Genomic DNA, 17672 nt, shown 5'->3' with positions numbered 1-17672 from the left:
TCTCATATATAACTCTGCCATCATTACCCCCTTCTATGTGTATTCTCATATATAACTCTGCCATCATTACCCCCTTCTATGTATTCTCATATATAACTCTGCCATCATTACCCCCTTCTATGTGTGTTCTCATATATAACTCTGCCATCATTACCCCCTTCTATGTGTATTCTCATATATAACTCTGCCATCATTACCCCCTTCTATGTGTTCTCATATATAACTCTGCCATCATTACCCCCTTCTATGTGTTTTCATATATAACTCTGCCATCATTACCCCCTTCTATGTGTTCTCATATATAACTCTGCCATCATTACCCCCTTCTATGTGTTCTCATATATAACTCTGCCATCATTACCCCCTTCTATGTGTGTTCTCATATATCACTCTGCCATCATTACCCCCTTCTATGTGTTCTCATATATAACTCTGCCATCATTACCCCCTTCTATGTGTTCTCATATATAACTCTGCCATCATTACCCCCTTCTATGTGTTCTCATATATAACTCTGCCATCATTACCCCCTTCTATTTGTGTTCTCATATATAACTCTGCCATCATTACCCCCTTCTATGTGTTCTCATATATAACTCTGCCATCATTACCCCCTTCTATGTGTGTTCTCATATATAACTCTGCCATCATTACCCCCTTCTATGTGTATTCTCATATATAACTCTGCCATCATTACCCCCTTCTATGTGTTCTCATTTATAACTCTGCCATCATTACCCCCTTCTATGTGTGTTCTCATATATAACTCTGCCATCATTACCCCCTTCTATGTGTTCTCATATATAACTCTGCCATCATTACCCCCTTCTATGTGTATTCTCATATATAACTCTGCCATCATTGCCCCCTTCTATGTGTTCTCATATATAACTCTGCCATCATTACCCCTTCTATGTGTTCTCATATATAACTCTGCCATCATTACCCCCTTCTATGTGTATTCTCATATATAACTCTGCCATCATTACCCCCTTCTATGTGTTCTCATATATAACTCTGCCATCATTACCCCCTTCTATGTGTTCTCATATATAACTCTGCCGTCATTACCCCCTTCTATGTGTGTTCTCATATATAACTCTGCCATCATTACCCCCTTCTATGTGTATTCTCATATATAACTCTGCCATCATTACCCCCTTCTATGTGTATTCTCATATATAACTCTGCCATCATTACCCCCTTCTATGTGTTCTCATATATAACTCTGCCATCATTACCCCCTTCTATGTGTATTCTCATATATAACTCTGCCATCATTACCCCCTTCTATGTGTATTCTCATATATAACTCTGCCATCGTTACCTCCTTCTATGTGTATTCTCATATATAACTCTGCCATCATTACCCCCTTCTATGTGTATTCTCATATATAACTCTGCCATCATTACCCCCTTCTATGTGTATTCTCATATATAACTCTGCCATCATTACCCCCTTCTATGTGTATTCTCATATATAACTCTGCCATCATTACCCCCTTCTATGTGTATTCTCATATATAACTCTGCCATCATTACCCCCTTCTATGTGTGTTCTCATATATAACTCTGCCATCATTACCCCCTTCTATGTGTTCTCATATATAACTCTGCCATCGTTACCTCCTTCTATGTGTATTCTCATATATAACTCTGCCATCATTACCCCCTTCTATGTGTATTCTCATATATAACTCTGCCATCATTACCCCCTTCTATTTGTTCTCATATATAACTCTGCCATCATTACCCCCTTCTATGTGTATTCTCATATATAACTCTGCCATCATTACCCCCTTCTATGTGTATTCTCATATATAACTCTGCCATCATTACCCCCTTCTATTTGTTCTCATATATAACTCTGCCATCATTACCCCCTTCTATGTGTTCTCATATATAACTCTGCCATCATTACCCCCTTCTATGTGTATTCTCATATATAACTCTGCCATCATTACCCCCTTCTATGTGTTCTCATATATAACTCTGCCATCATTACCCCCTTCTATGTGTATTCTCATATATAACTCTGCCATCATTACCCCCTTCTATGTGTGTTCTCATATATAACTCTGCCATCGTTACCTCCTTCTTTGTGTTCTCATATATAATTCTGCCATCATTACCCCCTTCTATGTGTATTCTCATATATAACTCTGCCATCATTACCCCCTTCTATGTGTTCTCATATATAACTCTGCCATCATTACCCCCTTCTATGTGTGTTCTCATATATAACTCTGCCATCGTTACCTCCTTCTTTGTGTTCTCATATATAATTCTGCCATCATTACCCCCCTTCATACAGTACAGACCAAAAGTTTGGACACACCTTCTCATTTAAAGATTTTTCTGTATTTTCATGACTATGAAAATTGTACAATCACACTGAAGGCATCAAAACTATGAATTAACACATGTGGAATTATATACTTAACAAAAAAAGTGCGAAACAACTAAAAATATGTCTTATATTCTAGGTTCTTCAAAGTAGCCACCTTTTGCTTTGATGACTGCTTTGCACACTCTTGGCATTCTCTTGATGAACTTCAAGAGGTAGTCATCGGAAATGGTCTTCCAACAATCTTGAAGGAGTTCCCAGAGATGCTTAGCACTTGTTGGCCCTTTTGCCTTCACTCTGCGGTCCAGCTCACCCCAAGCCATCTCGATTGGGTTCAGGTCTGGTGACTGTGGAGGCCAGGTCATCTGGCGTAGCACCCCATCACTCTCCTTCTTGGTCAAATAGCTCTTACACAGTCTGGAGGTGTGTTTCGGTTCATTGTCCTGTTTGAAAAATAAATGATGGTCCAACTAAACGCAAACCGGATGGAATAGCATGCCGCTGCAAAATGCTGTGGTAGCTATGCTTGTTCAGTATGCCTTCAATTTTGAATAAATCCCCAACAGTGTCACCAGCAAAGCACCCCCACACCATCACACCTCCTTCTCCATGCTTCACGGTGGGAACCAGGCATGTAGAGTCCATCCGTTCACCACCTTTTCTGCGTCGCACAAAGACACGGTGGTTGGAACCAAAGATCTCAAATTTGGACTCATCAGACCAAAGCACAGATTTCCACTGGTCTAATGTCCATTCCTTGTGTTCTTTAGCCCAAACAAGTCTCTTCTGCTTGTTGCCTGTCCTTAGCAGTGGTTTCCTAGCAGCTATTTTACCATGAAGGCCGGCTGCACAAAGTCTCATCTTAACAGTTGTTGTAGAGATGTGTCTGCTGCTAGAACTCTGTGTGGCATTGACCTGGTCTCTAATCTGACCTGCTGTTAACCTGCCATGTGCCAGTGTGCCTGAGCGCGCCCCCTCCTGCGCCCCCTCTGCCTGAGCCCGCCCCGTGTGCCTGAGTGAGCCCTGTGTGCCGGAGTGCGCCCCCTCCTGCGCCCCGTGTGCCTGAGCGCGCCCCATGTGCCTGAGCGTGCCTCATGTGCCTGAGCGCGCCCCCTACGCCTGGTCCCTCCCCTACACCAAGCACTCACACATACACAGGGCGTACTCAGCTGAGGAGGCATTATTGCCTCCGTAGCTGATAGTGAGGTAGAGGACCCCACGTTCCTCTATTCCTCCCATTCTTCCTCCTCCAGTGACAACGACTCTGCACCAAGACGACGTCGCAGGTCAAGACATCGTCCGGAGGCCGTGGAAGAAGACCCACAGTTATCTGTGAGTGACCCTCAACCTGTTGCTAGTCACGCCCAACCTAGCACCATGGCCCCCGTGTGGACCCCCGTCCCTGAAAATTACACTCCACGGATTCCTGATTTCCTTCCCCAATCAGGAATCCAGTTCGAGACAGCAAACCTCAGGGAAATAGACTTTCAAAGTCTATTTCTCTGATGCCATTGTCAGTCTCATGGTGGAGCAGACCAACATCTACGCCCACCTGTTTTTGGCTGCAAACCCAAATTCAATGTTTTCTACTTGGAGTCCCGTTGACTCAGTAGAAATGTTGAAATATTGGGGACTGGTAGTTCACATGGGGATTGTGAAGAAACCAGAAATCCGCTAATACTTTTATATCAAACTCCAGTGTTCAGAATGGTGATGACCCGCAAAAGATTTGAGGTCATTCACAAATTCTTACATTTCAGGGATAACGCGGACAGCTTTCCCCGCCATGACCCGAATTTTGACAGACTGTTCAAAATTCGCCCGGTCATCGAACACTTCAGCAACAAGTTTGCTGAAGTGTACGTTCCTCAAAGGGAAATTTCTGTGGATGAATCCCTCATCCACTTCAAAGGGAGGCTTCAATTCCGACAATACCTGCCCAGTAAGAGGGCCAGGTACGGCATAAAACTCTACAAGCTGTGCGAGAGTGCCTCAGGGTACACTCACAGCTTTAGAGTGTACGAAGGAAAGGATTCGAGGATCCAGCCCCCAGAATGTGCACCTGCTGTGAAGGTGAGTGGGAAAATAGTGTGGGATTTGATCCGCCCACTGCTTGATAAAGGTTACCATCTATACGTTGATAACTTTTACACAAGCATTCCACTATTTCAGTCCCTCCCTGCCAGAACTACTGCCGCTTGTGGTACTGTGCGCAGAACCCAGAGGGGTCTCCCTTTGACGCTAATTGAGCAGCCTCTCCCAAAGGGTGAGAGCCGAGCCCAATGTAGCGGCAACATGGTTGTGGTGAAGTTCAAAGACAAGAGGGACGTCTTTTTCTTGACCACAATCCATGTTCCCGGCACCACGGCGACCACCGTTAGAGGTACCCCAGCACCGGTCCACAAACCGGACTGTGCCCTGGGGTACAACAAGCACATGGGGAGAGTTGATCTTTCTGATCAAGTCCTCCAGCCCTACAGTGCCATGCGGAAGGCGAAGGTTTGGTACAAAAAACTGGCCGTGCACATCGTTCAAATGGCACTGTATAACGCATACGTTCCAGGATGCGGTGATAAAGGCCCTGATTTTTAGAGGTGAAGAAGAAGCGGGCCCCAGCACCCCTGGAACTCGAGTCTCCCGTGTGGTACCAGGGCAACATTTTCCCGGTGAGGTCACAGTAAGAAAAAGGTGCCGGGTCTGCCATAAAAGGGGGACAAGAAAGGTCACCCTTTTCCAATGTGAAACGTGTCCTGACAGACCCAGACTGTGTTTGAATGAATGCTTCAAAATTCATCACATGTCCCCGGACAAAACACATCCTGACCTTCCCTACAGAACTCACCCACACTAGCATGACATTCACAACATCACACACACACACAACAACTTCATGTACACTACAACACACACACCAACCTATGTCAGGTTGGTGTGTGTGTGTTTTCCACAAAAATTTTCTTTTTTCATTTTTACGGATTAATTTGTGAAGCACCTGGGGGTTCAAAATGCTCACCACCCATCTAGATAAGTTCCCTGGGGGGTCTAGTTTCCAAAATGGGGTCACTTGTGGGGGAGCTCCAATGTTTAGGCACACAGGGGCTCTCCAAACGCAATATGGTGTCCGCTAACAATTTGAGCCGATTTTCCATTCAATTTGTTAGCGGACACCATGTCGCGTTTGGAGAGCCCCTGTGTGCCTAAACATTAGAGCTCCCCCACAAGTGACCCCATTTTGGAAACTAGACCCCCCAAGGAGCCTATCTAGATGCATAGTGAGCACTTGGAACCCCCAGGTGCTTCACAAATTGATTCGTAAAAATGAAAAAGTTTTTTTTTTTTACCACAAAAATTTTCATTTTTACAGATTAATTTGTGAAGCACCTGGGGGTTAAAAATGCTCACCACCCATCTAGATAAGTTCCCTGGGGGGGTCTAGTTTCCAAAATGGGGTCACTTGTGGGGGAGCTCCAATGTTTAGGCACACTGGGGCTCTCCAAATGCGACGTGGTGTCCGCTAACAAATTGAATGGAAAATCAGCTCAAATTGTTAGCGGACACCATGTTGCGTTTGGAGAGCCCTTGTGTGCCTAAACATTGGAGCTCCCCCACAAGTGACCACATTTGGGAAACTAGACCCCCCAGGGAACTTATCTAGATGCATAGTCAGCACTTTAAACCCCGGGTGCTTCACAAATTTATCTGTGAAAATGAAAAAGTACTTTTTTTTTCACAAAAATTTTCTTTTAGCCTGAATTTTTTAATTTTCACATGGCTAACAGGATAAAATACATCCTAAAATTTGTTGGGCAATTTCTCCTGAGTACACCGATGCCTCATATGTGGTCATAAACCACTGTTTGGGCGCACGGCAGGGCTCAGAAGGGAAGGAGCGCCATTTCACTTTTTGAATGGAAAATTAGCTCCAAAAGTCAAATTGCGCTCCTTCCCTTCTGAGCCCTGCTATGCGCCCAAACAGTAGTTTATGACCACATATGAAGTATTGATGTACTCAGGAGAATTTGCCCAACAAATTTTAGAATCCATTTTATCCTGTTGCCCATGTGAAAATGAAAGAATTGAGGTTAAAAGAAAATTTTTGTTAGAAAAATTAAAATGTTCATTTTTTCCTTCCACGTTGCTTTAGTTCCTGTGATGCTCCTGAAGGGTTAATAATCTTCTTGAATGTAGTTTTGAGTAGCTGGAGGGGTGCAGTTTTTGGAATGGTGTCACTTTTGGGTGTTTTCTGTCATGTACACCCCTCAAAGGGACTTCAAATGTGATGTGGTCACTAAAAAAAATGGTTTTGTAAATTTTGCTGGAAAAAAGAAAAATTGCTGATTAACTTTGAACCCTTCAAACTTCCTACCAAAAAAAATGTTTTTTTTTCCAAAATTGTGCTGATGTAAAGTAGACATGTGGGAAATGTTATTTATTAACTATTTTGTGTCACATAACTCTCTGGTTTAGCAGAATAAAAATTCAAAATTTGAAAATTGCGAAATTTTAAAAATTTTTGCCAAATTTTTGATTTTTTCACAAATAAACGCAAATATTATTGACCTAAATTTAATACTAACATGAAGCCCAATATGTCACGAAAAAACAATCTCAGAATCGCTAGGATACGTTGAAGTGTTCCAGAGTTTTTACCTCGTAAAGGGACACTGGTCAGAATTGACAAAAATGCCAAGGTCTTTAGGGTCAAAATAGGCTGGGTCCTGAAGGGGTTAAACCTGACAGGGCACACCTGTGAAGTGAAAACCATTTCCAGTGACTACCTCTTGAAGCTCATCAAGAAAATGCCAAGAGTGTGCAAAGCAGTCATCAAAGCAAAAGGTGGGTACTTTGAAGAACCTAGAATATAAGACATATTTTCAGTTGTTTCACACTTTTTTGTTAAGTATATAATTCCACATGTGTTAATTCATAGTTTTGATGCCTTCAATGTGAATATACAATTTTCATAGTTATGAAAATACAGAAAAATCTTTAAATGAGAAGGTGTGTCCAAACTTTTGGTCTGTACTGTACATACACATGTGGTCAAAATTGTTGGTACCCCTCGTTTAATGAAAGAAAAACCCACAATAGTCACAGAAATAACTTAAATCTGACAAAAATAATGATACATTTAAAATCTATGAAAATTAACAAATGAAAGTCCGACATTGCTCTGCAACCCTGCTTCCACAGAAATTGAAAAAATTAAATTCATGAAATAGGCCTGGACAGAAATGATGGTACCCCTGAAAATAATGTGACAAAAGGGACATGTGAAATCAAGTTGTGTCCACTAATTAGCATCACAGGTGTCTACAATCTTGTAATCAGTCAGTGGGCCTGTATATAGGGCTACAGATACTCGCTGTGCTGTCTGGTGACATGGTGTGTACCACACTCAGCATGGACCAGAGGAAGCAAAGGAAAGAGTTGTCTCAGGAAATTAGAAAGAAAATTATAGACAAGCATGTTAAAGGTAAAGGTTATAAGACCATCTCAAAGCAGCTTGATGTTCCTGTGACTACAGTTGCACATATTATTCAGAAATTTAAGATCCATTGGACTGTAGCCAACCTCCCTGGACATGGCTGCAGGAGGAAAATTGATGACAAATCAAAGAGACGGATAATACGAATGTTAACAAAAGAGCCCAGGATAACTTCTAAAGAGTGAAGGTGAACTTCAAGCTCAAGGAACATCAGTGTCAGATCGCACCATCCATCGTTGTTTGATCCAAAATAGACTTCATGGGAGACGATCAAGGAGAACACCATTGTTGAAAAAAAATCATAAAAAAGCCAGACTGGAATTTGCCAAACTACATGTTGACAAGCCAAAAAGCTTCTGAGAGAATGCCCTATGGACAGATGAGACAAAAATGGAAGTTTTTGGCAAGGCACACCAGCTCTATATTCACAAACGGAGTAATGAAGCATATCAAGAAAAGAACACTGTCCCTACTGTGAAACATGGAGGAGGCTCTGTTATGTTCTGGGGCTGCTTTGCCGCATCTGGCACAGGGTGTCTTGAATCTGTGCAGGGTACAATGAAATCTCAAGACTATCAAGGGATTTTAGAGAGAAATGTGCTGCCCAGTGTCAGAAAGCTTGCTTTTCCCCTTCTCCCATGACAGCACCACCTGAGAGAGAGGGTATCCGCCCACCAAGGACAGGAACCTACTGAATAAAAAGGCGGTACCTCTCCTCCTCATCAGTTTTGGTTCCTGTCCCTGATGGGAGCCTCACCAGGTGCTACCTCACGTACCTGGATTATGGACGATGCGGCCTGGAGGCCGTGGAAGCTGCAGATGGTCCCTGTTCCCAGCCCATCTGGCTGCTGCCCGGGTCTGCGTGTGGGGAGGAGGTGCTGTTTTTTTAATTCCTCCCCGTGTGCGCTGGGGCCTGCTTCCGGGTCTGCGCCTCGCAAGACGAGCTGAGCGCGCCGGCCGGCAGGTCTTCCGGGTCTGCGCACGTGGGGGCGCGTCGCACCCTGTGACGGAGCGCGCCGGAAGTCCGGGCTGAGCACGCGCGGGGTGCTGGAGCGCCCTATCACGGAGTGCGCCGGAAGCCGGGTCTGCGCATGCGCGGGTGGAAAGCGTTATCCCGCTGCAAGCGCGCCGGGTGCCGCTGGGCTGCGCACGCGCAGAAGGGAGCGTATCTGCGGTGTAGCGCGCCAGCTGGCTGAATTTAAATTAAAAAAAATTTTTAAATGAGCATGCTGCCGGAAGGGGAGGAGCCTAAAGGAGGTGGAGCCCTACTGCTTTTAAGGATGGGGAGCAATCAAGATGGCGGTGTCTGCATCCCCGCCATGATGAATGAGAAGCTGCAGTCACCTGGGCAGCAGCTGTCACCGCCACAGGAGGTACAGCAGCAGCCGCAGCCATCAAAGCAGCGCAAGCAGCTTAAGCAAATGGAGCATCGAGAATCTTCCCATCGACAAAGTCACAGCAGTGGAGGGCGTGCGAGTTCCGGCAAGACTGGTCAGAAAAGACTTCGTCAGTCCACCTCCACCAGATGGGAGCCCTCTTGTGAACGGCAACCACCGCCTCCGGTACCCTAGTCTGACCGGCAGTGTGGTGAGTGATCTTCGTGAAAGTCTCACCCTGAATAATGTGCTCTTCTCTCTCTCTTTTCCTCCTTCTTCTCCTTTCATTTCTTGGGGCAGGAGGCGAAGAAGTGTAGTGCTAAAAGTAAAAACAGGGAGTGTGCTTTGTGCAAAATCGGTCTTCCCACCTCCTATGCCAAAAACCTTTGCTCGGACTGTATTCAGAAAACCATTGCAGAGGAGTCCCCCAGGTTTTCTTTAGAATTAAAGGATCTAATCCAAACAGAGGTCAGAGAGTCTTTAAGAGGCTTAACGTCATGCAAAAAGAATAAACGAAAACTAGTTTCTTCAGAATCAGAGGAATCGGTGGAGTCCCATTTTACAAGAGAACTGCCTTCCTCCTCTAATCTCTCCTCATCATCATCGGAGTCTTCGGATGATGATGGGGGGGGGCAGACCTTGTTTTTCGGTTGATAATGCTGAGAGACTAGTTAAAGCCGTCAGAGGGACTATGGGTATTACCGATACCAAGGTGCCCAGAACAGTCCAGGATGTTATGTTCGGGGGCTTAGACCATAGGAGGAGACGCTCATTCCCGGTCAATAACAGGATTAAATCTCTGATAGAAAGGGAATGGAAGAAACCGGAGAGGAAGGGTCAGCTGCCGTCATCCTCCAAGCGGAGGTACCCCTTTGAGGATGAGGATACAGCTAAATGGGACAAAACCCCTAAGATTGACGTGGCCATTTCAAAATCTTCAAAAAAATCCACTCTGCCCTTTGAGGATTTAGGAGCCTTAAAAGACCCGCTGGATAAAAAAGCGGAGTCCTTCCTTAAACAAGCCTGGGAGTCGTCAGCAGGGGCCCTTAAACCGGCAGTAGCAGCCACCTGCACCGCTAGATCTATGATGATCTGGCTTCAAGAATTGGAAGACCAGATTAGGGGGAATGTGTCCAGGGAGAAAATTCTATCTGACCTTCCTCTTGTGCAGGGAGCGGCTGCATTCCTGGCTGATGCATCGGCAGATTCAGTTAGGCTGGCTGCCCGGTCTGCAAACCTCTCTAATGCAGCCCGTAGGGCGCTATGGCTCAAGAGCTGGTCAGGGGATGTGCAGTCAAAGTCTAAACTGTGCTCAATCCCTTGTGAGGGGGACTTCTTGTTTGGCAAAGGTCTAGATGACATCCTAGATAAAGCCGCAGACAAAAAACATGGATTTCCCACGGTGTCTGGTTCCCGGTTTAACAGCTCCTTTCATAAGAGAAAATACAACCGCAGTAAAGCTCCCAGAGACCAAGGAAGCTGGAAAGACAAAAAGCCGTATAACAGAGGCTTCATGTTCGGGGGTCCCTCCTCCGAGAATAAGAAAGCCCCTAAGTGACAGTTCCCCCCAGGTGGGAGGAAGATTGTCCCTCTTCCTGCCTGCCTGGAAGGAAATTTCATCCAATCCTTGGATCTTAGGGATAATCAGGAGGGGGCTCACATTAGAGTTCAAAAGCAGGCCCAAGAACACTGTCAAAATATCAGCCCCCAGGGGTTTAGCGGAACAGATAGCCTTACAGCAGGAAGTTCTCTCTCTGCTCAGGAAAGAGAGTTCTGGTGGAAACACCTGCACCCGAGCAAGGAAGAGGATTCTATTCGACTCTCTTCCTAATAAAGAAGCCGGACGGCTCCTTCAGGACCATTGCGAACTTAAAGAGGCTGAATGACCATTTAGTCTACAGGCCGTTCAAGATGGAAACAATAAAATCGGCCATAAAGATGTTATTTCCGGACTGTTTTATGTGCGTCCTCGATCTGAAGGACGCCTACTACCACGTCCCGATTTTGCCACATCATCAACAGTTTCTAAGAGTAGCTGTACAATTCGGCAGGCACGTAAGGCATTTTCAGTTCGCAGCTCTTCCCTTTGGCATTTCCATGGCGCCAAGAGTCTTCACAAAAATTATTCTGGAGGTCACAGCGCACTTGAGGGAAAGAGATATTCTGGTCATCCCTTATCTGGACGACTTCTTAGTAGTGGGCAGATCAAGTCAACTCTGTGCTCTAGCCCTGGCGGACGTCATGGCCAGTCTAAGACGCCTAGGTTGGCTATTAAATCTGGAGAAGTCAAGGCTGGAACCAAAGAGGGTTCAGTCTTTCCTGGGTCTCATTCTGGACTCAGAAAACCAAACCTGTCTTCTGCCAGAGGAAAAGAAGCTGAAGATCAGATCCCTAATATCTCAGGTTATCAGCAATCCGACCATGACCCTGAGGAGTGCAATGTCTCTGTTGGGTACAATGACGTCTTGCATCCCGGCGGTTCAGTGGGCCCAGTACCATTCCAGATGTCTTCAACAGGAGATTCTGGCAGCAGACAGGCGGCTCAAAGGTCGCCTGAATGGGAAGATGTCTCTTCCAGATCAACTCCCTGGACTGGTGGACATCTCCGGTCAACCTATCTTTGGGGGTTCCTTGGACCTTCCAGATGTCGGATACAATTACAACAGACGCAAGTGCAGAAGGTTGGGGAGCTCACCTAAGGGATCGTTCTGTACAAGGCCTCTGGTCGGACAGCGAGACAAGTCTCTCTTCCAACACGAAAGAGCTGTTGGCAGCGAGAAACGCTCTAAAAGAATTCAGTTCTGCTCTTCAGGGTCCTCACGTCAGGATAATGTCAGACAACAGATCAACAGTCGCCTACATCAATCATCAGGGGGGGTACCAGGTCTCTCCCTCTGATGTTAGTAGCGGATCAGATCTTCAGGTTTGCCGAGAGTCGGCTGGTCACGCTCTCGGCGCTGCATATAAAAGGGGAAGAGAACATAAAGGCCGATTTCTTGAGTGGTCACACCTTAAAACAAGGAGAGTGGGAGTTGAATCCAGCCATTTTTCAGCAGATTGTGGGTCGGTGGGGACAGCCCCAGATAGACCTATTTGCAAACAGACACAATCGGAAGACCGAAACCTTTTGCTCCCTGAATCCAAAGGAGGGGGTGTTTGCGGTGGACGCGCTGCAGATTCCATGGGCTTTTACTCTAGCTTATGCATTTCCCCCTTTAGTACTGATCCCTACTATCCTGAGGAAGATCCGAGAGGAACGGGCGAGGGTTATAGTGATCGCCCCATTCTGGCCCAAGAGACCATGGTTCACTTGGATGAAGAGAATGTCCCAAGCAGATCCATGGGTTCTTCCGGACATCCCGGATCTCCTCAGGCAGGGCCCAGTCTGTCATCCCCAAAGAGCAGGCCTGCATTTGACGGCCTGGATTTTGAGAGGTCGCTATTGACGCAAAGGGGGTTTTCTCCGGACCTTGTTACTACCCTTCTGGCAAGTAGAAAGCCGATAACAACTAGAATCTATGGTAGAACCTGGGCTAAGTTCTTGTCTACCTCGGGTCAGTCTGCCAAAGGGAGGATTCCTATTAAGGCCATACTAGAATTCCTCCAGAAGGGATTAAATATGGGACTAGCCACCAGTACTCTTAAGGTGCAGGTGTCCGCTCTGGGGGCACTGTATAATTATGACTTGGCAGCAAATAGATGGATCATTAGATTTATTAAAGCTTGTCATAGATCCAGACCTATTCCTATTCCAAGAATGCCTCCTTGGGACCTTAATTTAGTTCTGGAAGCGTTAACCAAACCTCCCTTCGAGCCCTTAGAGAAGGTTTCAGAAAAAATCTTAACTTTAAAGACTGCTCTACTGGTAGCCCTGACATCAGCTCGTAGAGTCAGTGACTTACACGCACTATCCGTTAACCATCCATTCACTCAAGTATGTACGGATAGAGTAATCTTAAGACCAGACCCGGCCTATCTTCCTAAGGTAGCCTCCAAATTCCATAGGACGCAAGTAATCACTCTCCCTTCCTTCTATCCTAATCCTAGGGATTCTGAGGAACATAAATTCACACCTTAGATGTTAGGAGGGTGTTAGTCCGGTATTTGGAAGTTAAAAAAGCCTGGAGGAAGAGTGACACCTTATTTATATCCTTTCAGGGGGCTAGGAAAGGACTTAAGGTTACAAGGGGGACCATAGCTAGATGGGTCAGGGATACTATTACCTTAGCCTACTCTTCTAGCAATCTGCCGGTTCCAGAGAACCTGAAGGCCCATTCCACCAGAGCGGTAGCTGCTTCCTGGGCTGAGAAGGCGGATGTGCCCATCGACATCATATGTAAGGCGGCAACTTGGTCATCCCCCGCTACATTTTACAAACATTACCGTCTTGACCTTTCCTCTTCTACTGATCTGTCCTTTGGTAGGAAGGTGTTGCAAACGGTGATCCCTCCCTCTGGTTTTTGATTTCTATAAATCTCTCAGGTGGTGCTGTCATGGGAGAAGGGGAAAAGATCCTAGTTACTTACCGATAACGGGATTTTACAGAGCCCATGACAGCACCCTATTAATTCCCTCCCCTTTATCACTGTGGTGTGCACTTTTTAAGGTGTTTAGTACAAATATTGAGGTGGTGGTTATGTATTAACCTGTCTTCGGAGGCCCTCTCATGCTCTGAAACAAAACTGATGCGGAGGAGAGGTACCGCCTTTTTATTCAGTAGGTTCCTGTCCTTGGTGGGCGGATACCCTCTCTCTCAGGTGGTGCTGTCATGGGCTCTGTAAAATCCCGTTACCGGTAAGTAACTAGGATCTTTCAGTTGCAGGTCATGGGTCTTGCAACAGGATAATGACCCAAAACACACAGCTAAAAACACCCAAGAATGGCTAAGAGGAAAACATTGGACTATTCTGAAGTGGCCTTCTATGAGCCCTGACCTAAATCCTATTGAGCATCTTTGGAAAGAGCTGAAACATGCTGTCTGGAAATGGCAACCTTCAAACACGAGACAACTGGAGCAGTTTGCTGTTGAGGAGTGGGCCAAAATACCTGTGGAGAGGTGCAGAAGTCTCATTGAAAGTCACAAGAATCCTTTGATTGCAGTGATTGCCTCAAAAGTTGTTCAACAAAATATTAAGTTAAGAGTACCATCATGTCTGTCCAATCAAGAAAGAAGGAATTGTGCAGTGTTAGTGAAGCGCTAGAACAACTAGAAAGGGGATTAGGTTATAACACACAAACCTTTTATTGTTTAGTACGCTCTCTAACGCCACGACGCGTTTCGATAGCAGAAGCTATCTTCCTCAGGTGGATTCCCTACAGCAGTTCCCGCTAAGCTGCGGTCATCATACAGACTCCCACCTGGAAGCGTTTTCCCTTGTTGTGCTGGGCTCCTTTGCACAACAGGACCAGGTGAGTGGTCACAACATCTCCCCCCTTCTCCCCCCCCCCCCAAACCTCAGGCTCTTCACCATTGGCGCTCCAACTGCTTTTGTTTTCCATAATTTCTGTCCAGGCCTATTTCATTTTAATTTTTTTTTTTAATTCTGTGGAAGCAGGGTTGCAAAGCAATGTCTGACTTTCATTTGTTCATTTTCATAGATTTTTAATTTATTACTTTTGTCAGATTCAAGTTATTTCTGTGACCATTGTGGGTTTTTCATTCATTAAACGAGGGGTACCAACAATTTTGACCACGTGTATACATATTAGTAGAATAACTATTTTTCTTAAGTTTCCTTAATGCATATATTGCAGAGGCCCCTGCCTATCTGATAGATCTAATGCATGATAAAAATGCAGAGATTCGAAAAGTATGTGATAACACCCTCGATATCATAGCGGTAAGTTAGCAACAACTTTTATCTGTATGCCTGAAACATGTGTCTTTTTGATAAAAGTTGTCAGATTAATGTGAATCAGTAATGCAAGAGTGTTCTTCATACAGATATAGTTGGTTCATCCTAGATATAAACCTCCACAGTTCTCATTTTCCCATGTAGGAGTATGATGAAGAATGGGCAAAAAAGATACAGAGTGAGAAATTCCGTTGGCATAACTCTCAGTGGCTTGAGATGGTGGAAAGCCGTCAAATGGATGAAAATGAGCAATATCTTTATGGAGATGAACCGATTGAACCATTTATCCATGAAGGAGATATACTGGAAAGACCGGATTTGTACTACAATGCAGGTGAGGTGCTATCCCAATGGTAAATCTGGATCTAAAGTGGATCTGTCACCAAATATCACAATACAAAGTGCATAAATTAATAAATAGATCTTAGACCTGATAAGATACTGTATTTATTTTGAAAGTAAATGTACCAGTCTCATCAGGATGAAGAGATCTGTTTCATATTGATTGCAGTTTGTATTGTATTGTAAATTTGGTGACATATCCACTGTAATTTTAGACTATGGTCATGTATGGTTAGACTGCTTGTATACTAGTAGCATATTTTATGTCCATCATTTCTCTAACATTCTTCTGTTAGGCTGTGTGCCCACGATGCCGATTTTATTGCGTTTCCGTGGCGCCTTTTCCGCCGCGAAAACTCATTAAAAACACATGATAAATTGTCTGCCATGTTTCCCAATGATAATCCTCATGTGCTGTGCACATGCTGCGGAAATTTCCGCTGCGGATTATCATTGCGGGAAAAAAACACAGCACTACCAATTCTTGTGCGTAATTGCGGCGAAATCGCCGCCATTAACTTGCATTGAACCACATAACATCCGCATGACTACATGTCTAATATATACAGTTCATGGAAGAAAGTGGTAGTATACGTACCCTATAGGGAATATAGATTTTACACTGTCTGTACATATATCTCAACTACCATTATAAGGACCATATCAGGGCCAAATTGTCAATAGCAACAACAGACCAAACCAGAAAAAACGACGATAAGAGGCCACTAGTAATTAAACAAGGAAATCCAAATTTTATTAAATAATCTTAACAGGTACAAAGGGGAATAAAGTGCAGAGTGCAGATGGTTAAAAACCATAAGGGTCACATCACGTAGCAGCCGACATATATACCATATTTTTCGGACTATAAGACGCACCGGACCATAAGACACACCTAGGTTTTAGAGGAGGAAAATAAAAAAATAAATAAATTTAAGCAAAACATGTGGTCATGATGCACTTTTAAGGGGGAGGGGGTCTTCTGCTGACACTGGTATAGGGGTAATGTCCCCCAATTCTGACAATATCCCCCATCCTGGTATATATGCCGCCCCCCTTCCTTTTATATGTGGGTCCCCATCCTGGTATGCCTGGCATCCCTCCATCCTGGTATGCATGGCACCCCTCACCCTTATCCTGGTATGCATGGCACCCCTCATACCTATCCTGATATGCATGGTACCCCTCATCCCTGTCCTAGTATTCATGGTACCCCTCATCTCTGTCCTGGTATGCATGGCACCCCTAATCCCTGTCCTGGTTAGCATGGCACCCCTCATCCCTGTCCTGGTATGCATGGCACCCCTCATCCCTGTCCTGGTATGAATGGTACCCCTCATCCCTGTCCTGTTATGCATGGCACCCCTCATCCCTATCCTGGTATGCATGGCACCCCTCATCCCTGTCCTGATATGCATGGCACCCCTAATCCCTGTCCTGTTATGCATGGCACCCCTAATCCCTGTCCTGGTATGCATGGTCCCCCTCATCCCTATCCTGGTATGCATGGCACCCCTAATCCCTGTCCTGGTATGCATGGCACCCCTCATCCCTTTCCTGGTATGCATGGCACCCCTAATCCCTGTACTGGTATTCATGCCACCCCTAATCCCTGTCCTGGTATGCATGGCACCCCTCATCCCTGTCCTGGTATGCATGGCACCCCTCATCCCTATCCTGGTATGCATGGCACCCCTCATCCCTATCCTGGTATGCATGGCACCCCTCATCCCTGTTCTGGTATGCATGGCACCCCTAATCCCTATCCTGGTTAGCATGGCACCCCTCATCCCTGTCCTGGTATGCATGGCACCCCTCATCCCTGTCCTGGTATGCATGGCACCCCTCATCCCTGTCCTGGTATGCATGGCACCCATCATCCCTGTCGTGGTATGCATGGCACCCCTCATCCCTATCCTGGTATGCATGGCACCCCTCATCCCTATCCTGGTATGCATGGCACCCCTCATCCCTGTTCTGGTATGCATGGCACCCCTAATCCCTATCCTGGTTAGCATGGCACCCCTCATCCCTGTCCTGGTATGCATGGAACCCCTCATCCCTGTCCTGGTATGCATGGCACCCCTCATCCCTGTCCTGGTATGCATGGCACCCCTCATCCCTGTCCTGGTATGCATGGCACCCCTCATCCCTGTCCTGGTATGCATGGCACCCATCATCCCTGTCCTTGTTATCATGGCACCCCTCATCCCTGTCCTGGTATGCATGGCACCCATCATCCCTGTCCTTGTTATCATGGCACC

General features: G+C 45.6%; 1 protein-coding gene across 2 annotated transcripts in view; it reads left to right on the top strand.

The window, feature by feature from the left end:
* KIFAP3 (kinesin associated protein 3) overlaps window positions 1–17672 on the top strand; it is a 176076-nt gene that overhangs the window by 133365 nt on the left and 25039 nt on the right. For both annotated transcript variants that reach the window (XM_073644085.1, XM_073644084.1), the window contains exons 17-18: window positions 14966–15051; window positions 15211–15400. In XM_073644085.1, coding sequence (XP_073500186.1) covers window positions 14966–15051; window positions 15211–15400 — 276 coding nt within the window. The remainder of the gene's footprint in view (window positions 1–14965; window positions 15052–15210; window positions 15401–17672) is intronic.

Source organism: Phyllobates terribilis, unplaced genomic scaffold (assembly GCF_046119375.1).
Source record: "Phyllobates terribilis strain yellow unplaced genomic scaffold, ASM4611937v1 Scaffold_8__6_contigs__length_399053987, whole genome shotgun sequence".
NCBI lineage: Eukaryota > Metazoa > Chordata > Amphibia > Anura > Dendrobatidae > Phyllobates > Phyllobates terribilis.
The sequence above is the reverse complement of the archived record's forward strand: the minus strand, read 5'-3'. Positions and strand labels throughout refer to the sequence as shown.